The sequence below is a fragment of the Corvus moneduloides genome, chromosome 5 (genome assembly GCF_009650955.1).
Source record: "Corvus moneduloides isolate bCorMon1 chromosome 5, bCorMon1.pri, whole genome shotgun sequence".
In the NCBI taxonomy this organism is placed as follows: domain Eukaryota; kingdom Metazoa; phylum Chordata; class Aves; order Passeriformes; family Corvidae; genus Corvus; species Corvus moneduloides.
Genome location: NC_045480.1, coordinates 32,986,000 through 33,012,789, shown reverse-complemented (window position 1 = coordinate 33,012,789; position 26,790 = coordinate 32,986,000). Strand labels below are relative to the sequence as shown.

General features: G+C 43.1%; 1 protein-coding gene across 1 annotated transcript; it reads right to left on the bottom strand.

Moving 5' to 3' along the window:
* Positions 1-3,583: 3,583 nt before the first annotated feature.
* On the bottom strand, positions 3,584-26,610 carry IRF2 (interferon regulatory factor 2). Its single transcript, XM_032108972.1, is given in 9 exon segments — positions 3,584-4,930; positions 6,289-6,335; positions 11,369-11,533; positions 14,399-14,513; positions 17,994-18,040; positions 20,022-20,198; positions 20,791-20,890; positions 25,895-26,002; positions 26,346-26,610. Coding segments are annotated over 9 exon segments (1,077 nt in total). The 5' UTR covers positions 26,352-26,610; the 3' UTR covers positions 3,584-4,618.
* Between the last annotated feature and the right edge of the window lie 180 nt (positions 26,611-26,790).

Sequence of the window (26,790 nt, the reverse complement as noted above, 5' to 3'; positions counted from 1 at the left end):
CTCATGCCTTGTTTCAGACTTGCAACTTTTAAATCCCCAAGACCCTGTATGTGACCTCTTTTTCTGCTCATGGGGTAGATAAATATTTATACTTCAGTTCCTTCTCCAAGTGAGGGTCGGCTAACTTCAGGTGATTTTGAAAAGTGTGAGAAACACAAGCTCAGGTGATGGGTATTGGTGATGGCTGAGAGCAAAAGCATCCACAGTAAGAGGGAGGTGATTCCCCTCTGGCAAATTTGCAAAGACAGGAGGAGCCTGTGCTAATATTTCCTTTTTGCTAAGTACTGCCATTCCTCACTTTTTATCAAACCTCAGACTAGCTCTCTGTGGTTGCAGACCACCTCATGCAGCCAGATCTCCAGCTGATAACATGGGTAGACTTCAGCTCCATGGACTAAACCTCTGATTTGCGGAGGATACGAGACATCATCATGCTGGACCCCATCAGCCTGTGCCCCTCCCTGCCTGACCCAAACTGTTCTACAACTAGACATGTCCTCGTAATTAAAAGTTCCTAAGAGTTTGAGAAAACAAGCACCTGGATAGAAGCAGCAGCTCTCACTAAGGCCTCACTGAGGAAGAGGCTGCTGCATAGGGTAACCAACCCTTCACTAGAAAGTTTGTAAGGAGACCAGATGGTGGGAGAGAGGGAGGCTGTGTGAGTGCCCTGACGTAAACAGAGGAGCTTCAGAAATACCCCCATCCCAGGAAGCACCTCTGAACACAGCCCAGATCCCAAGCAAATCTATCTTCTCTAGTTCTGCTACTCCCCTGATGACTTCTCTCCTACCTCCTAGCTGAGCTCCCCAAAGGGGTCTGCTTGAACTGCCAGAGCATGGGCAGTGCCTTGGCCACAAGCATTGTGGTAGCTGCCCAGGGAGAGCTTGGCCCTTACCTCCCTCCCAGCCTCCCATCAGAGATTCCTGCAGGCTTGCCAGCTGAGCACATCACAGAATTGCACTACGAGGTTAACTTGGTATTGCTTGCAGCGCTAATGGGCAGGCAGCACCTGGTTCCCAGTGTTTCAGAACCGAGCTGGCAGTTACACTATTAAAGGCTGGATGTTTTTTATTACTGTGCAGTTTTGCAAGCACAGGTAACAAATGCAACAAATGGATTTCAAAATGAATGCCTGATGTCCCAGCCCAAAGAAACCCTCTCTTGCATTACATCACCCTGCAGTGCATTTGGTCTGAGCACATTGCAGAGGCGTCACTGTCTTGGGAAGGTGTATAGTCTCTTTGATGGATCAGCATTATGGATACATACTGTGACTCCCATGCTTGGACAGCTCCTCAAAATGCTTCAAACATGTAAGCCCTGGAAGAGGGGAATTTATCAAGCATACACGCTGTTCCCAAGGTGGGGGTGTGGATGGGGTGTGTCTCCCATTGCTCAGCTACTGGAGCGGGGTGGAGGTCAGTGGTTTGGCAGCTCAGCTGCCCTCCTCACAGGATCAAGGGGAGAGCAAGCCAAGTTGCCCGGCCATCTGCATGCTGGTGCTGACTCTCACATGGAATGACCAGAGGTGAGATGTGACTGCATAACTTTCTTGAGCTAAGTAAAGCTTAAATCACAGGTTAAGCTGGAGGTGCCTGCCTTTCCCCGCTGCCTACTCCTAAGTTTCAGACAGATGATGCTAAGAGCAGCAAATCCCTCTCCTGGCAAGGGGCAGCTTACTTTGCAAACAAGCATTTGTATACCCCAGGTAGCCCTTGGGCAACCATCTTCCCACCCCAGTGACCAGCTTGCTGAAGGCAAGTCAGGCAGGACACACAGAAAAGGCAGCTCAACCCTCACTCTGCTCTGGCAGCCCTGTTGGGGATCAGGTTCCATGTAGGCACCAGAGTGAGCCTGGGAAACTGAGGAATTCAAAATATTTCATCATAAAGGGCAAACGTGTGCCCTCTCAGGTGGACACACAGGACTGAGGTCAGGGAGTACTTGTGCAAGGTCAGACATTAAGAGGGAATTTTCAGGATGGCACAAGGCCTCTGAGATGCTTTCTCAGTGCCATGGGTGAGGGGCAGGGAGTTCAGACTGCTCCTAGGAAGGGGGAAAACCCACTGCCCCTCACAGTACGTAATGGACAGGACACGGCTGCTTGCCTCCAGGCCTGCAGAGATGCGCCCGTGCTTCACGTGGCCAGTATGAACGGTGAGGAGAGAGCAAGCCTTCATGGACCTGAAATAGCAGCCCTGCCTCTAGGAAAACAGAAGCCTGGAGGCAGCTCTGTTTACTTCCTAAGATGCTTCAGAGCCCCCCCCCATAACCCTACTTCTGGGCTTTCCCTTGGCCTAAACACTCAGTGCTAAACCCAGGCCAGGGGCAAGAGACTCTCTCTGTCTACAGACTAAATAATCCTCAGAGGAGGAGATAAGGACCAGCACTTCATTTATATTGCATGATACTTCCCAGCTCCACACAACCAAGCTTTCTGTTTCCCTCAGCGCTAACTTTTGCTGTTGGCTCAGCCTCAGCACCAGCACTGGAGCCCCTGGAAAGGTAAATGCACAACCAAATGAAAGGGACAGAAACCAAAAAGTTTACATACATAATTTTACCCTTGCAAGTTTTTAGTCCCACTCCAAATACTGCTTGGGCATTCCTCTTCCTCCCATCTCTAACCTTATCTTCCCAGGCCACCGGGCAGTGGGTGACAAAATTACAAGTTTCACATAGACCTGTGATGAAACTTAGACCTATAGGATCAGGTTAAGAACACAGCAAAATTCTTCTGTTTACTTTCCCTTTTCAATAGCCAGCTAGCACATCTCCCTGTGACACGGTCATTTTTGTGCATGCTATTGCTCATCAGCCCAATATACACTGCTCTCAGCTCACACACCTGCCAGGTTGGTATGAGAAAGGTAATCACATCTGAAGGGCACTCTGTGTCCACGTTTTACATACCTGAACCAGTCTGTGTCACATCCAACAGCTTAAAAAACTGCAAGAGGGTGAGTGCTCTCCACCTGTGCCAGCCCAAAGTGCACAGCACTTTGCAATGGACACAGCCTGCCCACCATCACAACCATGCAAGTCATTGTGCACCCGTATTCAGATACTCTACAGCTTTCCAGGAATCAGAACTTGCCATCATGTAGTAATGTTGAAAGCTCTGGACAATGCTTAATTGATTTCTGATTCATTTCATTAATTGGTTGAAACTGCAAAAAGATATTTTTCCAGGCAAGGAAGCTGCAAGCAAGCCACATGGAGATCTATGAGAAATGGGGGAAGTACAGCTGAGCTTGCATTGGGTGGGGGATGGATTATGATGAGATCCCTTCCATGAGGTGACTTGTTCAAAACCCAGCCCATGGAATAACAGTTGAAGAGGTGCCCCAACTCCCAACCTCTACATTTGAGGCCAAGCTTGAGTAAGTCACCTTTAAGTTCTAGTTGCTCTTTCTACCTTGAGCTGCCTCAAGCACAGTACTTCCCATCCTGTTGGATGGGTGCTCCAGAAATTGTAAAGGCAGCTTAAGCTAATTGCTCACTCTGAGAGGTCACATTCACCTATCAAACCCATGCCATCTGGGACTTCTGAAAGATTAAAAATGAGAGACAAGCAAGAGGATTATTAAAAATTTAACTATATACCATATTTATTATCAATCCACAGGATAATCTGATTGCTACATGAGCTCATAAAAGCTATTTCACCTTTACAAAATTAAAAAAAAAATGTGCCACAAGAATGTCATAACTGCTGATAACCAAGGACTGAATCTTAAAATTATAAATTTTGCTGTAGAAAAGATTAAAAAAAATTATATTCACTTTAGAATTTTACTTTGAATAAAATATTCCCCTGTATAAAAAATAAAAAAGCTTGCTCTGGTTAGAATTAGAGTATTTTTCTTCTTTTTTAAATCTGGGAATTTGCATAATATCTCTGTAATAAGTTTCTTTTTTTTTCCTATTGTACCACGCGGCATTCAAGCATAGCAGATTAGAAACAAACATGATGAAAGCAGTCTCAGAACATATGAAATCCACATGGAAAGTTTTAACTTCCTTTCCTTTCCTCTATTCTTTAAAGACACTTTAGTAAGAATAGCCTTGGAAAAGAATACAGGTGGAGAGGGACCTTCAATGTGCCATTAAGTAGAGCAAGGTAATAAAAGGCCTTTTGTAAGTGCTTTCTTAATAAGGTGCAGAAGCAGACTGCAACTTTGCTAGTACTGCACTATGTACAATATTCACAATAAATTTTTCTTTATTTAAAAATATTCCAGCTAGTTCACATTTTCTCTCCCATTCTGAGGCTTTCAGTTCCATCACAGCCTTGACAGCAAGAAGCGCAGCAGCACCACTTCCCTTGTGGTCAGTTGGTCCTCTTATGAAACACTGGAACCTGTGAGTGGGCCAAAGTTCTTGGGTTGTTTTCCTATGTAGCAACCTTGGAAATATGGGTTCAGGTATACATACTGATGGCTGGAGTCCTGAGTTAAAAACACTCCGACACTGGAGTTGGACACAGCAATGTTCTATATTGCCAAGGCTTTACCTTCGGATTTGTCTTGTGTGCGTCAAGGGATGAACCTCTCTTAGAGAAACGTAAAATACAAAACCAAACAAAACAAAGCTAAAAAAACACACTGTCAAAGGCTTAGCAGCTCTTGACTCTCGACTGGGTGATGTCTGATGTTTTCTTGATGACGCTGGCCCGTGTCTCACGGTCTGGCTGGCTGCTGCTTGTGGAGGCTGTGGACACTACTTGTGGCAGAGGGATGTCTGGGAAAGGAGGCCAGGAGCTATTGTAAGGCAGTGGGCAGCTTTCTTCTTTGATGGTGACTTGGAGGTCAGGCTTGTTGGCTACAAAAGTTGCCATGCTGGGAAGCATATGAGAAGTGTTCCTCATTCCTAGATTGCTGAGATACTGTTTGCCTTCAATGTTTTTTTTCTGCCAATGAAGTCGTCCCTAGAAATGGGGGAAGAAAGAAGGGAAGACTTTATGAGTGAACACAACTTTGTGAAGTACTCCAAGTAACAAGACGAAGATAGAAATATCCACAAATTCCACAGAAATTACCCCATCTCTAAGAGCCTGAGCCTCTAGCCACTGCCTTAGAATGTCTTTGCTCTCAGCCATTTCTTCTTTTCTGAAGTCATGTGCTTAACTCTTGCTGGCTCTCCAGCACTCAGGAGGCACTACCTGCTCTTCTGAATGGAAAATAAGGCCTTATTCCCAGTATGCCAGAGACAAAAAATGGATGCAGACATTTAGAACTCCAAATGGTAGTGTCTCCTCTGTTACCAGAGAGAGCATCTTCCTGCCAAGAGGCAGGCACAGAGACCCAACACTACTCAAACTAGCAATACAGGTGAGGCTGCTGGGAAACCACTATCACTTGATGGAGCATCCCTCATCACAGGGAGGAAGTTCACCAAGGGAAGACGAGCATCCTATTGTTTGCCCACCACAGATACTGCATGTTCTGTCAAAGGAGGTCTGTGGAGTCACTACTTGCAGTTCCACCCCAGCCAAGGCATGAGAGACCAGGTGGGTCAGCCGTGTCATTATACAGATGCACAGCCTCCAGGGTGATCCTCCAAGAAGGAGCATTCAGAGAGCTTTCAGCGGGAGACACAGCAGGAGAGAGCTTTGCAAAAGGCCTTATGTAAAAATGCAGCTGGAGCACAGGGCATCCAAGAGCCCTCAGTGAGCTTCCCTTGGCCTCTAAGTACACATGGGGATCGGTAGGTCTGGTCACTTGATGGCAGCCCCAAAATAAAAGGCAAGTGGTGGTTTTGTATATGTGTAGCTCAGGTTATTTTCCCCATGGATTCCTTTCACCTAGCAATGCCCAACTGACTGCACAGGAAAGCCTTCTGCCTCACATACCTCAAACATTCAAGCTTTGTTTCAGTCACATGTGTAAGCATTTCCTCCAATTATATGAGATCAGGTGCCATTTAAGGAAAACAAAGTGAACAAGTTTTCAACCAAGATAAAATACTTGCTACCCAGCAATGCCAATGCATCATATTAGCAAACTAGCTGGCACTGTTGATGGCTTTGCAGAACATCTTATTATGCAAATTAATCTTGTAGTTTGGACAGATGAGGAGAAATGAATTTGTAGATATTAATTCTGTGATGATCATCCAAATATCTGTATCCCCTGAACCTTCCTGATCTGCTTTTCTCCCCCAGCTATTACCAAAATGAATATTCCACTGGTAGACAGAATTGCAAATGGAGAAGGGGGAAAAAAATCTCAGGACACAGATCTTGAGACCTTGGCCCAGACTGCTAAAAATCCAGAAAGCACCTACCTCTGCATTTTCTTCATCGCTTGGAATGCTGTCAGTTGTTTCACTTTCTGTCAAGCAAAATAGAAACAAAAATGAAACTCATGCTATTCTATCTATAGTAACAAATTCCAGCTCAAGAGGCCTGATGTACATCCAACAAGTGGAAGCAAACAAAGTCAAGTCAAACAACCAGAAAACAATGGAGAAGCATGGAGACCCTGCCACAGCAGGGCAAGACAGCACAGCTGCCTTGAACAACTAGTGTAAATGCACAGGGTTATCACAGTTAACATGACTATATCCTGTAACAGACAGCAATGGAGAGGGAAGAAGTGGATTTGTGCTTTCTGGGCAGAATCTCCAGCAAGCAGGGGATGCCCCCTCTCCCTTGCCCCTCTATAGCCGCTCCAGGCCCTGCAATGGACAAAGTTCTGTCCAAATCTTTATCTCCCTGCAAAATCAGTAACAACTCCATCCTAGAGGAGATAAATGTGGTTTTGTTTCATGAACTGTTATCTCAACCTGCCACCTCAAGGGCTTGTTGTCACTTCTGGGTCTTTATTACTGTTGATATACTCTGGTACAGTTGGTATAGTTTTGCTTTTGCTATCACTCTCCAGCCTATTTCTCAACCCTTCACTCTCCACTTGAGCAAGTGGCAATACTACAGTCTCCAGCTCCATCACCTCCCCCCACTGCACATGGCCTCCCTCACCCTCATCAATTCAACGAGAGCACAAATACAGGGGCACAGTTCCAGTGTGACAGCCATCCTCCTGCAGCTGCATCCCTCCCTTGCAGAAGAGCCTGAAATCCAGGAATTTTTACTGTATTTTCAAGCCTACATGTGTCTGAAGACAGGTCTCCTACTGTCTGAGGGTCAGGCATGGTGGGTGGTTCAGACTGCTGTGCCTCAGATATATCTGAGACAGGACACAAACCCACCCCTCTTTTCAGTCTGCAGTGATGGCTGGTGCCTTCAGCATAGCCACTGGTTGCTGAGACCAACCCAGTGGAGGCCTGAATTGCAGGTTCCCTTCAGCTTGTGGGGTTTTGAACCATTGTGTCTTTTTTCCTGGGAGGATAACCCCAGGCATCTATCAGGATAACAACACTCCAACCCCCACAGCAGAGCTGCACAGATACGGCTCATCCACAAGGAACACAGAAATCACACAATTCAAGGAATGATGTGATGAATTATCATAGCAGGCAAGACAGCTCTGAAGCCCATCTTTCACTCTCAGCTCTGTGTCATGCATTTTAGTCCATGCAAACTGCTTTGCACAGGCCCTGCAAACCTGCCTTCCCAGAGACCAACCTCATGTTCTGCACTGGACATAACTAGAGCGCTAAGAGTGCATGGATTATGCCTCATGGATTGTGCCCTGCAGATCTTCAGAGAGACTGGCAGTACCTTGCCATTTTCTCAAGACTTGGCTAAGCATTAGGTTTAGGCAGAAGGCTGTAAACCAATGGGCTGAATCACTCTTTCAGACCCCAGGATCTAAACTGTACCCGAAGTCCTTCTACTCCAGCTCAGTTTCTCCAGACTGCTGCTTCCAAAGCCAGCACCTCTCCTGTGTCAGAGTCTCCACTGCAGTGTGCAGCAGAGGAACAGTCCAAAACACTAAATCTAACTGCAATGCTCTGTGCAGTTAATGCATTGCAGGCCTTCTCATTCACTGATCCAGGCAGAGAAAGATGTGCCAATGTGACTAAGCTGGCTAATTAAGCCATCCTGGGGGGAGGAGAGGAAAAATTAATTCACACAAAGTAGAAATGGCCCTGAAGATAGAACCAATAGAAGGAATCCACACAGAGAGAAGCAACAGATATTCCTTGACATGAAGAAGCACGTCACAACAAAAACAGAGTGATGCAGCTGAAAAGGAATCTATCCTTGGTGTTCATACATAACAAAATGCTGAGCAAGAGATAGCACTGTAGTTAGCAAAGCCAGGGAAGCTGGCCACTCAGGCATGGAAAGTTAGAGAGGCTATTTTTATCAAGAAGGGTATTTGAATCAGTGTCAAACACAACAGGCGGCTCACAACAGCCTCAGTACTAAAAACCAGCGGATTTCATAGACATCAGTGGAAATATGAAAAACTCACATGGGCGACTCACACCATTTGCCTGAGTAACCTCAGAAAGGAACCAGAGTTCCTTTGAAATAAACCAGATTTATGTAGGACAGCTGATATAGCTGGCTACTTTTGTTGGTTGTTGTTTTAGAAGAGCTCAACTAACTGTTCCTGCACAGCTGTTATGGTGATACTCTTTCCTGCCATTCAGCCAGGGGCACCTGACAGAGCAAACCCACAAGCACAGGGCCAAGGTTCCTGTGGTTCTATAAGGTCTGTGTGGAGCAAGACAGAGCAGAAATAGTCACAAGAGTGTCCTAGAAATTTCAGGGCTCTAACACAGACTCCTGTCCTCGCTCCGACCTCAAGGGCAAATACATCCTTAAAAAAAAGAGTGGTTCATAGAACAATTCAGGCTGCAAGGGACCTCAGGAGGTCTACAGCCCAACCTCTTGCTCAAGGCAGAGGCAGCTACAGGACTAGATCAGGTTGCTGGAGGCCTTATCCCTACAGGTCTTGAAAACTTCTGAGGATGGAGGCAGCACAATCTTTCTGAGTATCCTGCTCCACTGCCTGACTGTCCTTGTGGTGAAACAGGTGATATTTTTTCCTATATCCAGCTGTCCCGAGTTTTCTTGTTTCAATTTAGCCTGCTGTTTCTCATCCTCGTACCATGCACTGCTGTGAAGAGCCTGGCTCTGCCTTGTGGAAACATCCCTGTGGTAGAGGCAGGGATGCCTGCTATGAAGTCCTCAAATCCATCTCTTCTCCAGGCTGAACAAGCCCCAGTCCTTCTATCTTCTCACAGAGTGAGAGCCCATACCCTGCGTAGCCCTTCTCTGCCCTTGCTCTAGTTTGTTTGTAAATTTCTTGGACTGGGGAGCTCAAGACTGGATGCAGTACTTTGAAAGTAGTGCATCTAGTCCTGTGTAGAGATGATAATCACTTCCCTAGATCTACTGGCCATGTTCCTGAAAACTGGTGGCCTTCTCCGTGGCTGAGATGCCCTAGTGTCTCATGCTCAGCTCACTGCCTACCCACCTTTCTGCAGACCTGCTCTCCATACTATAGGCCCCAGCCACTATTGCTGCAAAGAGCTCTTCCTTCCTATGCAGAGGACTTCATAAGTGCCCTTGCTAAATTTCATAAGGTTTCTTCTGACCCATTCCTGCAATCTCTCCAGGACTCTCTGGATGATGGCTCTGTCCTCAAACATAGCAACTGGTGTGCCCTATTTGGTGTCACCTGTCAAGTTCACAAACACGTCTCCTCATTGATATATTAAATAAGACTTGTCCCAGGACAGACCCTTGCAGTACTCCACCTCTTTCTGGCCTCTAGCTACAGTAGCCAGGATCATCAAGAGCTGCCTTGAGATGCACTCAAAAGCATGCCAGTGGAATGAAATTCTGTTATGTGAGTTTTGGGCTAGCAGGTCTGGGTATAAGTTAAGGACAGCTGAAGGCCGCCAAGGTACTAAGACAGCATGAGGGAGTAGCAGAAGTACTTCAGTCATCCTTCATTTTCCTGATGCAGGCTGGTTGCAATGACCTTAGGGCAGGTAGGTCATGATTTGCTCTTGTCAAGGTGGTTACCAGACCACCCTTCTCTATCATTCCAGTCCAAAAAACCACCATGAGTTCCAGACCAAGACAGTGACTCCTGTTTGCATTTCAAGAATTTACATTCTATAGCTGAAGTTAAAAGATTGCATCATTGTAATGATTGTGTAGATGGAAAAGTTTTCCAAGACATATTTGTAAAGAGGAAAAATGTTTCAAAGGTGCTTTGTCTCCCTGCTGCTAATAAATTTAAGTACTGTCATATATCCCTGCCTTATGCTTTGCATAAGTCTTCTGAATGCTTTGGTTACTGCAGACTAAACACACTGGAAAGCATAACCATTTATCAACATGTGAGATTAACAGTGGAGACTATCCAAAAGAACATCATTCACTTAGTCCCAAAGATAAAAATTACTAAATACATACTTTATAAAAATATGTCTGGAAGTAATTTCAGTCTAATAAGTCAAAGGCAAAAACCATGTGTAAAATAATAAAATGCATGGAGAACAATTTATACTTAAATTTGCCTTAAAAGATGACATTTGTGTTTCTACCCAGTCTCCTAAGGCTTGCAAACTAGCACCATGTTAAAACAGAAAGGACAGGTGGATCTGAAACTTTTTCTACTTTCAAATGTGGCTTTGTCCTGCTTCCTATGAAATAAGGCTTATATGATTGTGGGGACTCTATATAGCATGTCTGCATGTACATTTGAGTCTGCTCTCCCCTAAAAACTTCTGAACACACTGTCAGACTTGGATAAGGAATAAATGAGTGCCAAAGACTCTTAACTTCCTAACAGTTATATGAAAAGAAGGAGCTAGATGAAAAGAGAAACCATAACCACCCTCACTGGGGGCAGGGGAAAGCCTGTTATCTCATCCTCTTTTTGGGTATCAGAGAATCCAGATGGGAGGCAGACGTTGGAAGCCAGATGTCCACAGCTCTGCTGCTTGCAAGATCACTTGTTATCAGTCACTATATGGCTGTTCTAATCTGCAACAAGACAGATCCACTACCCCTGGGCCCTCAGCTCCATATCTGCGTGTGTACCATTAGTGCAGCCTTTAGCACTGCACACTGTGTTAGACACTGAGTAAACACAGAGCAAAAAAGACCTTTAATCTTTAGTAAGGCAGGGGCATGTCATTTGTACCATTGAAAATCTCCTTCTAAAAGACCTCTGCATTATATCTAAAAAAGTTCTTTTTCCATTACTCACAGGCTAAAACCCTCAGCTCACATTTACCAACCTCAGATCTGTCAATTTGTTTCTCAAGGAAATGAGCAGAGGACTGTGTGCTTTTGAGTTCCATTAACAATTCAGAAGGCAGATGAGTACACATTCCTGAATCTTTGTTAGCTACCCTGGAAGAGCCCTCCTTCCCCCAATATCTTCCAAACATTTCCAGAAAAAGGAGTGTAAAGAAATGCCAAGTTGCTTACCTGCATAGGATGAGACAGGGGAGATTTGTAGAGGGTACAGCTGGCTCATGCTGAGGGGCTGTTCATCACTTTCTGTTGTCACTTCTACGACCTGACAAACATCAGGAGGATTGGCAACTATCACCTGCTCCTCACTGCTGCCATCAAGGTGCGGCTGTCCTACAACTTTGGGTTAGAAACAACAAAATTGATTACTGACAATATCTCGACCCTGTTGAATCTCTAAGAGCCTGCCCATGGAGCCTGCTTGGTATCTGACTGAGTCTTCAATAGTCTCAGTACTTTTTTCCATGCCCACCACCTGCTTTCAGTGGGTATAAGTTTCCATGTTCTAAAGGAAATCTGTGATCCTCAAAGAGCAAGCTGCCAACATCCCATGGCCTCTGAATGCTCTCATGTAAACTATACAACAGAAGACCAGAACTGGCATGCAAAAACCTGGCCACGGGATCAAGCAAAACATTGTGGGATTCTGGAGTACATATGACATGAATCTATGAAAAATTTCTGCTCCAGTTAGATACCTATTCTCACTGACCCTCGCAATGCCATCGATGCTAGATAGCATATCACAGTTGTACCTGTAATCCACATGGTCTGTGACAGAAAGCTACAGTTCAGTTTGTTATTAACAGAGGGGTTTCCTATTCCCTCAGGCACATGATATTTAATACTAAAATACCAACGAAATTTAATATCTAAGGACCATGACTTATTTGTACAAAGTGAAGCAACCATGGATGCTTTCCAAGGGTCCTGAAATGCTTTGCAGGCATTAGTTACTCCACACAACAATCTTTTGAAAAAGGTTGACAAACCAAGGTACAAAAAAATTACTGAGCAAAGCAGAAGTATGGTGAAAGCCAGAATCTCACTTCTCTGAAGCTGCTTGACATAATTTCCTCTGTCTTGTACAACTCTTCCTTTAATCTCAGTAGCATGAACACATGACAAATGCATTAATCCCGCACAGAACTGAAAACCGGGAGTTAGATCAGAAGAATGCACAGGGATGGAGCCATCTCAGAGGATATCTAACCTGAAACCATGGTTATCCAAGAGAAAGACTATAGATACTCTTTCACTGAACATAAAGCTTCAAAAGGAACATAAGGCTAAACTCTGTGCAAACACAATGCTGTATTGGTCAAACAGTCAATTTTTTTCTTGACCCATGAGGGGAAAAACATGTAAGCAATGAAATACAATAGATCTTGCAATTCTTAAGGTTAAGTAACCTGAGTATATTAATTATTAAATTTGAAAAAGTCAAAAGATAGCATCTATTCCTGCATGAACTAAGATAAATAAACAAGAATGCACATGTCTATACACACAATCCACTCCTGCATTCTATCTTAAGACAGGGCTTTTTGAAAAAGAAAAGCGACAGGTATTTTTCTCAGGGAAAAGCTGCATATTATTTTGCTTTGTGAAGTGCCAGGTAACCACCGGAAAGTCTCCAAAACTTAGATGTGTCTTTTAAGAAAGAATGCCAGCATAAAGAAGATTACATGCATACCAGATAGACTTTTTAAAAGTTGAATCACTACAATTACTACAGTTATGTTTCAGATATTCTGTTTCCCCTTTATTTCACCTTTCCTGGTTCTGAAAAAAACAGCTTTTTACTGAGTGTGGTGAGAGTGGTGCAAGAGCACACACAGTTAATTTTTTATCTGGGAGAGACCAATATTGCGCAACCCACTCAGGGTATGAGCAGGTCATCTGCACTATTTTATCTTTTTCCTCAATACCTGACAAATTCTTACCCACCCTGAGAGATAAAATACACAGCAAAAACTACTGCTCACTTGGGCAATATGCCACAGCTTCCAGTGAGCTGCATGTATGTCAGAAACTCTGCAGGGTGCTGTTTGTCTTTCATCCCCTCTTGCTGATTACCCATCTTTCTGCAGAACAATTCTAGTATACCTTTTCCTCCCTGTTTACATTAAAATCCTTTCTGCAACCTAAATAACCACTTCTTTCTCCAGTCTGGATAAGCAGCACACCTCACATCTCAATAATTAAACAACACTAGATGACAGTTCCCTACTCAATCCTCAGTCAGTGAACTGGAAGCACTGATAGCACTACGGTGCTACTCCTTCAAATTATAACAGGAGGAGCAACAAGCATGCTCTAATACTCTTACAAAGCAACACCCTATTAAATGAACTGGCATAAATAGAGCAAAACTACTCACAAACTTCTCAGCCACACAAGTACTTCAGGGGAATGACTATGCAAAGCCCTGTGACCTCAGAAATGGGGATCAAAAATAGTCACTGTACATGATTTCTGCCATCTCTCCAAGCAGAATACTAACATATTTGTCATATTTAAAAGCGGAATTCGAGACAAAATGGTATGTGGGTCATATTACTAGGAGGTCTGGCTGCAATGACAATCTCAGCCAAAAAACACCTGTCAAAACCCAGTCCAATTATTCTACTGAGGTCCAATTATTCACATGTTGAGATGACAGCTCATTTCTAATGTACTGGTTTCTAAATGCAGTCTTCAATGATCCTTTTTGTTAGCTCAGTGATGTTAAAAACTACCTCTGCTACTGAGGTGTCAGTAAAAAGAACCAACTTTCTACATTTTGCCTGCTGGTTTGAACTTCCAAATAAAATGGTATTCTATACAAAGCTCTGCTTTAAGCAATGGGAAACTGCCATCTGACTGCAGTTTATCTCCCACACGACATTGACTACAGTCTCCTCATGGCTGAGGACTACCCTGTGGAATAAGTCCACATCGTGAAATGCCAACTTAGAGTGTCTGTAAGTGCTTTACTGTCAAGGGAACCACCACACTGCCACAGTACTGCTCACTGTCTCTGCAAGGTGATGGGGCTGACCTGCAACCACAATCTTGTATGGCCTAGGCTACTGAAAAATGGGTCTACCTGACTGCAACTGTGGCATTCCCTGAAGTGCAAGATGCTGATGGAAAAGATAAGTCTGCAGACCAGAAGGGTTTTTGAAGTCACCTGTGTGTGTAAAAAAGCATAGGATTAACTTACCTACAAGTTCACTGTACTGTCAACTTCATTTTTTATACTGGAGGACAGGAAATAGTCAGAAGTTACATCATTTAGCCCATTAATCCCAAAAGATGATTCAACTGGCTCTTGCTAGAATGAAAACAGTACAGTTGGGTCAGCATTGCTTTATTTTAGGAGACAGTTCATCTCTTTGTTCTGAGGTTGGTAATAATCCCATCACTTCTGCCTGCCATATACCCCCTGCTCTTTGTGAGACACTGTCTTAGAATGAATATTTCTCTGAGAGAAGCTCGCGAAAAACTTCATTCCGTATCTTGTGCTTTGAAATGACAGCTCTTTTTAATTTTCAAATTTAGAATAATCCTTCTGAGAGCAAGGAAGTAGTAAGCTATTTACTACAAGAGATTAACATTTGAAACAAACAAGGAAGAAACACTGCTTTAAAATGGTAGTCTATTTGATATTCCTCCTCAGTCCCTTCCAAATAAGCTCTATCTCTTTGCACCTTCTGAAAGGAAGCCTTAGTTTCTGTACAGCAATTACTAAATTCTAGCCTTAATTTTTCTCTACAGCAAGCCTGAAAGCAAACCAAAGTGTTTACACTAAATACAGCCTTTTAGATCACATCATAAACATTACCACAGGGCAACAGCATTGGGAAAACACCACCTGTTCTACACAGACCGAGCTTTCTACAAGATGCATCTCTGTAAGCCTGGTACACCCAAGTGGGAATCTAAAAAAAATCCCTTCAGAGTAGACACCAAAAAAATTAATTCCATAAACTCAGGATTTTTTTAAAAGGATTATTCTACACGTGCAACTTCCAGCCTGGTATTGACTCTCTCACAGGTTTATTGGTTACAATGTCTAAAGTCTTTTGTTCTTACTCTGCCAGCCCTGCAAGGCTGCAAGTTGTCCCCCACTTGCTGAGCCAGAGACACCTGCAGAGAGGTGCAGAGCTGTCCATGCTGTGCTCATTTTCACGGCTCTAAAGCATTTCATCAAAGGCAGGGCAAAGGTGAGCCTCAGGACCTGTGGTGCCAGCCCATCCCAGTGCTAACCATATGAACTGTTATCTTTGGGACAAAATACTGGGGGCACTGTGACAGATTTTTTTTCTGGATGTCACATGCTGTGATTGTGATCTACTCTAAAAGAATTGTCACTTCAATACAAGAACCTTCCCAGATACTAAAGCAAGGCAAACATGCACCCTGTCCCAACGTCCCATGGCACATCAGAAGGGTGCAAAGTTAAGTGTTAATGGCAACTAGGTCTTTGAGGAGTTGCACCAGTTGTGCTGGCCCACAGGTCAAAGACTTGGAGAACTGGAAAAGATAAAATTAGCTGCTATTGATCCATTGAGGATCACGACTGCAGAGATAGGTTAGAGCTGCACACTGGAGCCCTGAGTATCTGGTGTTGTGCAACACAGCAAACAAAACAGCCCCCATAGAAACACTGTGCATGCAGCACTTGCTCAACTTTACTGAGGCTGATTACAGAGAAGTTTATTTAGTAGCCCCTTTCAAGCTCCAGAAACAAATAGGCGTCTTGGAACTCAGGTGGTGGTGCCAGATCCAGAAAGAGACTTGGATGCTGGCACAGTTGGTGTTACATCACCTAAATGTTCAGTGTCCAGATGTCTAGCTTAAGCTAAATGCATGGGGAAAGCTGTCACTAAGATTTAAAAAATGTCTCTCAGTGTAGAGCTGCATGGTCAAAAGGATACATCTAGCATAAAGTAGGAACTAGACCTCAGTTCAGTCCTTTGTTTCAAAGAAAGAGACTGGTTGTATCTGGGCTGCTCTGATATTTCCATTTCCTTCCCATTATTGACAATTTTAATGAATTTAATGAATTATAATGACAGACACTGCTTGCCCAAAAGCCCAGTGATAGGAGACCTATCTGTGGGGCGGGAGACTTGCTTGCACCTCTGCTAATGTGGAGCAGGGATTTGGTAAGGTCCAGGACTCACATCCACAGGGACAAGCAGTGAGTGCCCCTGAGCACCCTGCTCAAGCTCAACCCACTAGTAATTGCTGTGAGTGCCCACAGGGTCCAGCAGTGGCAACAATGGGAAGTTCACTGAAAGCTCTTGCTATGCTGAAGTCCCTTTGCAGATCTCTGCTCAGATTCTCAGCTTCTCCCTCTGCTGCTATCACCCCATTGCAGTTACCAGGCAAACCATGGAGTAGCCTCCCACTGGGCTCCACTAAAAGAGATTTTTCAAGGTAACTGTAAGGTGTCCAAAACATGCAACTCTGGTCTCAGGAATTCACATCACCAAGCAAAGCAATTATAAGCAGCTTTCATGCTCAGAAATGTGAATTTGCTTTAATTCACCTACCACCCTTCTTCACTACTACAGCCTTCAACATTCAACAGTCAGCCTAAGAGTGGCTGAGTATGGAAATAGCACCTCTTTTAAAACCCAGGCTAGCCACTGCACACATCTGTCAGAATGGGGGAAACAGACAGAATACCCAGCTCAAAGCTGCAAGAACTAACAGTAGGTATCACTGGTAGGTATGTGTATGTGCTGACACACTGCTCTGCTCTGACCAAAGCAGTTTCACTGGCTCCCTCTGAACATCAGCCACCATCAGAGTCACTTTATAACAACCACGTATGGCTGTGTGATCCAAATAAGATAGTTTAAAAGTGGTTCCTTCAAGACAATTTAAAAGTCATAGCATTCTAACATGTAAACTCCACAAGTCACAATTCCTGGGGCAGCACCTGCCTTCTGAACCCAATTTCAGTGGAGGACTTTTTCCCAGATTTCTGGGTTCACCTGGCCCAGAGAGCTTCCTGGCCAGAGACTGCAGAGCCTGAACCCAGGCATGGTTGGCACAGCCCTTCACAAGTGAGCAGCAGGGGACCAAGCTGCCCTTCCACTGTAGACACAGCTGCTACACACAGCCCAAGGACACCAATTTTACTGAAAGGTGAGAGTCTGAAATCTCTGAGATTTGCTTTTTTTAAAAAAAAATTGAAGGTGGGCTAAACCCTGCTGGTGTGTGATACTGACCACCTCACAGAGGTCCTTGGCAGAGGTGTGAAAGCTAGGAAACGCCATGTTCCTCAGGGACAGCAGACATCAGTCTCAGTCGATGCTCTGAACAAGCAGAAATCTCAGGCTGTGATGGAGGAGCTTTACAGCTGAGGCCTTCTAACTGACAAAACATGAGCACAAGGTGCAGCTCTGACCCTTGCCTAAATGAGAAGGAATTTCCAATGCCTTACGCACAGAAATTAATTGCTCTGAAAGGTAGCTCTATTGTTCAGAAGCATTCCTTCCATAATTACTGTATTTCTCCTTACAGAGACAAACAAGTGGCAAATGTATTGCTGAGTGCCAGTTTTCCAACCTCCAGGCATTGTAGCACAAGGGCTGTGTCCATTGATGATGTAAGTCATGGCTTTAACAGCTTTCACATTTCAAAAAACCAGCCCTGAACATCCTGGGTAACTGTAGTTACTTAACCAAACCACAAGCATTCACAAGTACCCACCACAATATACTGTTGGAGCTATTAAAAAATACTTGCAACAGATCATGTTCACAAGCTCTCGCAGTATTAAACAGCCACTTCTTACCTTAATTTGTTTGAATTTGTCATCCTTCTCAGACTTCGTTTTTTTTCCTGCAACAACAGAAGGAAGATTTCATAAAGTCCTGTGTGCCATGAGTTTTCCTTCACACTTTCTGTATTTACCAACAAATAGCCCCAAAGTGTGCCTCCAAATGGCAGGACTTTCTAGTTAAGGGAGAACACATTTTGCTTCATTTTACCCTTCACTTAAGGCCTGGGCAGCAAAAACTTCACCTTGAATGCTCTCGCTTTGTGTTTCTTTTTTAAAAGGCTACAAAAGAGAACCACTGTGGGACCAAGGAAAGCAATGGCAGTCAAAAAATCAAAGTGAAAAATATGGAAGAATGACAAAAAACAAGGCCTGTTAAAAAAAAAGGAAGGGGGAGAAAAATACTCTTGAAGAGAAAAAAAAATCAAAATGTATGTCTCATCACATTTCTGACATTTTCTCTGTAGCTATAGGAAAAGAGAGATTGTTAATTGATTTAATGTGAAAAGAGATCACAATAAACTTCAACCAATATTTTTGTAAATAGTTGCAACCTGGTAGGGAAATACATACTACAATTCACGCAAAAGTGGTTTATGCAATCATACTGGACTTGGGAATCCAGAAAACCACACAGCATGTGACCCTCACAAAATGTCATGTGCCTTGGCAGACCCCAGTGTTGCTGCCCCTGCTCTGACCTGATGCAGAAGCTCAGACTTGCTGGTGCAAGCTCAGCTCTACCCCACTGTTAGCACAGACGTGTCCCAGGAGTTTCTCCCATCTCTACTACACAATACCACTGAAAATTAGAAATGTTTGCAGCGAAATTCTTTTGCTCCCACACATAAGTTTAGCTACGTGCCATAAAATAATGGCATGTGAAAATATATATGAGGCCCAAACTGTGTCAGAGTTTTACAGTAACTGGACTTTCTGCAGAATCTTCTCCTGCTACAGCCCCCATTCCCAGAATCTCAGCTTTAAAGAAGAATTTTTGTAGTTCCTACAGGAATCTACTGCCAAGGGACATGTTATGGTCCGGGGGAATGTGCCTAAACATACAAGATACACTACTGACAAGAGACTGGAAAGAGTTTCAAAACAAATGTGCTACCTTTTGCACACTGATGTCCCTTTCACAGTATGATTCTGCCCCAAAAATGCCATGGTTCATCATTTCCAGTCACACTGACCTTAAACTGAAGATCTGCCTTTCACTTTTCAATCTAAGAAAATAGCAAACTGAGCTACAGGTGAACTGAATAGAATTTTAGAGGAACACCATGTGTTTGGTTTGCAGGTTATCTTTTCATCCAAAATCCTAGACAACACAGGATACCAGAGGACTAAGGAAACCATTGTTCTACTGCACAAACCAGTAAGGAAGCCATAAGAAAGCTAATGAGCCATAAATAAACTGATGTTTCTACTTTGAAAGAAACCAAATACTCATGAGATTGACCTGCTGGTTAGGTCTCCTCCTGGCAGGCAGGAGATTTAATCCCTAAATTTGGGGATTCAGTTTCCCATTTCACCATTATTGTGCTCTGGGGGCTGGTTTTTCATGGTCTTTGTAACTAACAACAAGGTTCCGTGGTTTAATGCTCTGAGCAGAGTGTGCTGCTCTCACTCAGCTCAAGACAGAGACAGTTTAATTGTAGCCTTGCTTGAAAAATATACCAAAATGTCTGCCACCGTATTCTGAATCACCTCTACTGAGTTAGATGTGCTGACCTCTAATAGCCCCTAACCATTTTCCTTGACTGAAGGAGACCTGGGACTAGGTTCTGAACACAACTCCATCAGCTTTAACAGACAAATATCAACAGCTTGGGTGTATCACATCTCATTGATACTCTCTTCTGAATGTAGCCCATTTTTCATACAGCTGTTCCTAAGTTCCACTCATTTCCCAGCCAGCCAGGGCACAACATGCAGCTTGCATTGGTAGCTTGTTGCATACTGAGCTACCTGCAGCAGGTGTTTTTCTCAACACAATGCCCTCAACAGCATTTCATGTTGACAAACTCTCCCCTCTACCTTTTTTGGAAGGTCTTTCAGATAACGGTAGCATCCGGTACACCCTGAAGGCATTGTTTCCTTTCTTTATACTTTTGTCCTTCACTTCTTCTATGTCAGGCAGGGAGTTCATAGCGCAACGGAAGTTTGCCTTCCATGTCTTTGGATCAGGTTTATCTACTCCTGACTGGTATTTTCCTAAGGAAGAAAAGAAAGTTAGGCACACATGACATGTGATTGAAAACCTAAGGCAAATTAATAACAGCATAGGTTAGCTTCAAGGTTATCAGCCTTTGGTTCCCATGACAAGCATTCAAACAATAGCTGAGGTTGCAAGAGACTGCTGTGATCTCATTCTCATGCATGTTTCTAGAACAGATGATGAACAGTTTGTGCTCAAGAAAGACCCAGGGCACTGCAGATCAGATGTGACTCCATAACAACATGGAAAAGCTTGCACAGCTGGCTAAAATCCATACAAAGGCGTAAAGAGCCTAAGGGCCTATGTGTACAAAGTACTGACTGTGCTCTACTCCTGACAGTTTGGAACCCAATGTTGTTAACATTTAAATCAATTAAGTTTTACTGTGTTCCTCAATGCAAATGAGTTACGGCACTTCAGTAGAGCTGGAGAGTATCATAGGCCTTGAAAAAAGCACTTAGCACTTAGCACTGGAAACTTAAGTTCACTCTCCATGTTAGTAAAAGCAAAGACAAGAAAGAAGGAAAATGTAACTTTAAAAGGGAAAACAATGTGAAAATCTGTCCTGCAAAGAGAGAGTTCCAATACCTGTGTGAATTGCCCAGTTTCTAAATAAGGGAGCATCTTTTTCAACATCCCAACCATGTCTTGCGGCATGCATCCAGGGAATCTGAAAAATCTTCTTCTCCTGGAAGGGAAAACAAACAGGAAATGCCAACACTGATAGACTTGAGGGATCTTCTGATGACTTTAAGTCACTCATTTATAAGCACAGTTTCAGCATCTCAAAGTGTTTTGCTCCCTTCTAGCCCAGTGTCACTGTCACTGAAATCAACAGGAAAATATCCACTGGCGTCATCAAAAGCAGAATACAGTTCAAATATATGAAATACTCAGAAGCCACTTCATGGAAGATGAGCCTGGCAGTTTTCCAAGCTGACACATGGAAAAAGCATGCAGTACTACACATTTCTAAACTTTCAGACAAAGGCTAGTTTTGTCAGCACAAACACTTTTATGATTAGGAAAAATAGATCTGAAACTAAACAACTACAGGAACAGAGCAAAATCAAGGGATTTAGAATTCAGCCAGTAAATACTAGCATGGTGAAGAAAAGAGATCTTGCAAATTTGTATGCCAAGCAAACAGACATAAGAATATATCAACTGTAGACATCTCTCCAGTGGGGATAAAAACACCAGACACACTCATATGAAGTAGTGCATTGAAGATACCTGAACACATTTTAGTTCAGAAACTTCAGACCAAAGAGAAGTGCACTTAAAGAAATGCAAAGGAAGCCTTTTTTTAAAATTTGTTTTTTTAACACACAGATAAATCTGGACATGCCTTACATGGTGTCAGTATAAACTGATTCCCCAAGGGATCACGGAAGATCCCTGGTAACTATTTCAGATGATAGTTTTAGGATGTAGCTCCAGCTCTGGGGGCCCAATGGCTTTCAGAGCTTGAACAGCATGTTTCCTACACTCCTACCACAAGCACTTAGCACACAGGATACCGGGCCAAAAGGGTGCTGGATCAGATGTGCTTTTATGTCACACAACACAGTAATGAATTCCTTTGTCATGACCTACAGGGCTGCTTCAGAACTCTTCATGCTCTTTTCTGAAAAGCCATACACACAAAAAAGCTTGTTCCACAATTCTCCCCTGTTGGGAAGAATACTTCTTATCTGGCTTTACATGCAGACATCTTGCACTATAAACTCTGCCACTGCAGGTTTAGATCGAATTATCAGTCTGTGAAGAGAAAAGTACTTCCAGGGCAAAATCCACCCTCCTCCTGCAGCAGCAACCTGAGCTATGCTGCTTGAATTTCACCCTAAAAGAGTTTATTTTCTCTACTGACTACAAATAACTCTAGACAAAATAGAGCCTATTTCTCTCTACTGACTACAAAATAACTCTAGTACAAATAACTCTCATTTAAATGACTGCATTGTAGATATCTGGTCAGGTGAGAGGAATCCTTCACCCTTTCCCCTTCCCCCAACAACCACTTTTCTTCCCTGTCTGTTTGGTTAATATTTCACTCATGACGAGGTTAGGTTTATTTCCCTTCCTTCCCATGTGATCTTTTCTTCTTCTGAGCCTGTGTTTCGTCCTTCAACTCTTGTCTTTAATCCTTTCTGTCATATTCATTTGTTCAGAATTGCATTCTTCTCACTTGGCTTCATCTTTAATTCGGTGAATGCACTGATTTAACATGTTCCTCATTCCCCTCAAGTCCTCACTCTCAATCTTCCTCTTAATGTAGTTCCATCACTTCTCTCACATCTCTGTTGCCTCTTTACTCTTCCCTCTACATATAAGTAAATCATCAACAGAGATACTTCTTTCCCCAACTTGAAGCAGTCCAAAGAAAGCCTCAAACCCACTATTTGTGGTCCACAACACTACTATATTCATCAGAGCTAGAATAAGCTTCTCTGCCTTCACTCTTCCATAGACTATAATAAGCATGGGAACAAAAAAAACATACTTCCATAGAAAACAGTTTCTATCAACAAGAACTTTAAGAATATAGCAGATTAAAATAGACCATATGATAATTCAAAACCTAGCAGACTGAACAGAACTCCAGACATAGCATCCTGTCACCACCAACTGTACTCACTGCTTCAAAAGAAGGTGCAAAGACACTCAACAGCAGTCTAAGTGGTCATTACAGTGCTTCTGTTCATTACGGAAAGCTCTTCCCAGTCCCAGATGTCTTGAAGCACAGGAATTATACCAAATTATAACACAAATAACAAAATCACAGAAGCTATGTCATAATTTTAAAATACATATATAAATTGACACACCTATACAGAAAATACAAATTTTCTTATTGACTATCAAATACCTAATCTTCACGGAAATCCTGCAAAGACTGCGGATTACATCAATACCATGTTTTGAGTGTTCTGCTCTAGTTTACCTGGATACTTTCTATTTAAATACTACTTCTTCATTTCACACATTATCAAACATTATCTATATTCTTCTTCAGTCAATGCTGTCTAATAATGACCTTAACAGGAAAGGGCTCATCAGTGCTTTCTCTCAAACTTGGAAAACCATGTGCTGACTGGTACAGCATTCCATCACTGGACTTTTGTGTAGGAGTCTCACGTTTCTGTTAAAAAATTAGCCTCACCTGAAGTCAAAAACACAACCCACAAAAATTTTGCAGTGTAACAGGAATTGCTACTAAACTCCAGTGGGAACACCAAAAGGGAAAAGCTGTGACATTCTTAGAAATAGGAATGAAAAGGAAAGTAGATCAAACCTCAGCTTGTTAGAGCACAGTGCTACTAATGCCAAGGTTGTGGTTTCAATCCCCACATGGGCCATTCACTTAAGAGTTAGACTTGATGATCCTCGTGGGTCCCTTCCAACTCAAAATGTTCTGTGATCTGTGATAACTTGGAACTCTAGCATCACAAAATGCTCAGAGCAAGTGCTTGAGCATGAGACCACACACTAGCTACAAAGTCGTAGGACAAATCTTAAATAGCAGCATCCATCTCCAAGGTAATACTCCGCGCATCCATCAAAGCAGCAGGTTGCCTCTCTGTTACAGCTACTTGGAATGTTTTCATTCTAATTTCCTTTTCCAGACCATGAGGAACACTGACCTCTCATAATCCCCCTCCTCACATCACCTCTACCCTCTACTGAACTATGTAGTTTCCTTAACACCTCCCAGTTTTGTTTCTCTGTGAAGGAAAAGAAATTCCCTTCCTCCTTCATGTCACGCAGCAGAATAATGTTTTCACCAGAGAGGTACACAAGTATTTATTTTTTAAGCCCCATCAGGATGGGTTTATTCTGGAGGTATAATGATGAAATGACAGTAGGGGAAGGAATTAAGTGTCAGCTGTACCTGATTTGACATTTCTAACTGAGAGAGGTTTAAATCTTTCCTCAGTTTGGAAAAAATCCCCAAGAGCAGCCAGCCAGTGTCAACCCAGAATGGTTTCATATTTAAATTTTATTTCCTTAAAAGCTGTGCACACACACGAATTTCGTTCTCTTGATAATCTGACACACCTTCTTTTCTGAATTGTGAACTGTCCTTTACCAAACTCTGATTAAAATATACAAGTCCTAAAATCCTAGAGCCTCCAAAGTTGATTCTGTGGGTATAGAACAGGCTGTGATACACATGACACTGCATCATTAATTCCATGCATGGCTTTGTTTATGGTCAGGATTCACAGTAGAACCAGAAATATTTTTGGTTTAATGATCCATTGTTAGAATGAATGTTTAAACATTTTTAAACAGAAATGCTCAGATGTGCAATTATCTCATTGAGCATCCTAAAGGCAATCCAGACTGATGCCAAATCAGAGGGTAGAAGTGGGGAATCGGAGTTTAATAAACCTCAAGGCAGAAAAATTATTTCAGGATTAGGCAGGAACGCCCAGCAAAGGACAGCAGACATGGACTGTCGGCAGGAAACCTGACACCAAAACAGAGATATTCAAGGAGAGGGACCCAAACATGAGACTCAAATTACAAAGACAACAGTAAAAACTGGTCTCCAACTCTTCAGCTGTGACCCCACTATGCAAGAACAAGGACCTCCTCGAATTCACAGGGCAGCTAACTAGGAGATGGATACAGCAATATTTATTTACCCGGCCACAGCATGTGAGAGTCACTGATGCAGGAAGTTCCTGAGAAACAAGATTCATAGCTGAAATTTAAAGCATTCCTGATAATTTCATAGTCATGAGCATTTATAGCTTTGAAAGCTGAAAAGTCGTAATTTCGATTGTTATTTCTCTACTCTAAAAATGAGCACCGGAGTACCACAACTACTACTGGATAGGGAGGATATAGGGAGGCTATAGGGAGGCTATAGGGAGGATACCATACTATTTGGGTTAGTGACTTAACCAGAGAGGCAGTTCCTACGTTTCTGCACCTGATTTTGTGCATTTCCACTCATTCTGATAATAAAGTAGCCTCTGTAGCAAAAACAGCTTCATGCTTTTCTGTGCGGTGAATTACTCTCCTGCATTGTGCAGAAAGCATGCAACATTTCCAGAATTTATTACTATTCAAAGTCTCAAATACACTCCTAGGTTTTACTCAACCAATCACAATAAATTCAAATTGGGCACTGACATTTCTGAGCTCACGCTTGTGGGTTCCAAGTGTCTTGAGCACTTAGTAAGAGCTCAGGACCAGGAATATCAGGTTTGAGTCTGGCAGGGGAAGAGTTATCCTATTTTCTCCCAGGTTGAGAAGTATCAGAGAAGTCACTCAAGTCTGAAACAGGAGATCGTTGCTTCAACTCTAAGTCTAATACAGAACATAGTCTTCCACTTCAGGACAGCATTTTGATCACATCCCTTTGATGCTACTTGTTGAACAATGTGTTCCTAGGTTAAAAAAACTGTCCTAGCAGAGTCTCCAGAAACACTCACTTCAACAAAGAGTGGGAAAATGCTTTCAAATGAGCCACAAATCCACCAGACTAAAGCAGGACGCTTCAGATCTGGCAGGCAAGGCCAGAGGAACAGGTTCAGCAGGAAGCATTCAGCTTTGCCCTTCCTCCCCACGTCACCCCTTTGAAAACCAGGAATGAGCTGATTTACCTATGCAGACCTCAGCCTCAGCCACTGCTATCAAGTTCCACTTCAGCACATGCATGCACACCACCCCTTACCTTATTTATCCATTTCAGCCCCGGTATTCTGTTAGAGTTGATTTGTTCTTCCAGCCAGGGCCGCATCCGCATCCTTTCGACAGGCATTGTCACCCACCTGGGAAGGAGCTGCAGGGAATAAGGGACAAGGTTACTTGTTTGGCAGGCAGAACACCCAGGCAGCTCCTCCACCTCTGCACAGTACACTTATTAAAGCTTTCCAGGCACTGAACAATTGTATATATAGTCATTATTTTAGATCTGTGTGCAAGCCTCCCCTAAGAGCAACTTAGAAGATAAAGTCTTCTTTATGGCAGAAAATACTCTTCTGGTACACTTGGATTAGGAAAACCTTCACCCGAAGAACATATAGGATATTGGCAAAAGCTTGTCTGCTGATACAGGTGGGATACCAGAGGTCACAAAGAAGAACAATTACTCTCTTGGAGATACCTCTTTTTGGTCCACATACCTGCATTTGCACAAGACCTTTTTTACCAAGAAAAAATATGTAACAAAAAAAATTCACATGCAGGAGGCATCATTGTACTAACTAAAATGATGGGCCTGCTAACAGAAGGGCTTTCAAATGGCTTTTTCAGTCCCATGAACTTGACCAGAATTAATAAAAATACATTTTACATAACAGCAATTTAGCAGACCACTTTGGTTGTGGCTGAGTAGTTTGACCCCCTCCCTCCAGCTTTCTCTGATCATTCCAGTCACTGATTTTTGTAGCTGTTATTTTACATTTCAATGCTGTTCAGCTATGAAGAGAGTGCTTCACACACCCCTCAGCTGCACTACACCACCTTATACTATCCAGCTAAGACTCAAACTGACTTCTTTTTCTCTCTGTCTCTCTCTCACACATGCACACGTGACCCTGACGCCACTTCCCTGTTTAGAGCTGTAAA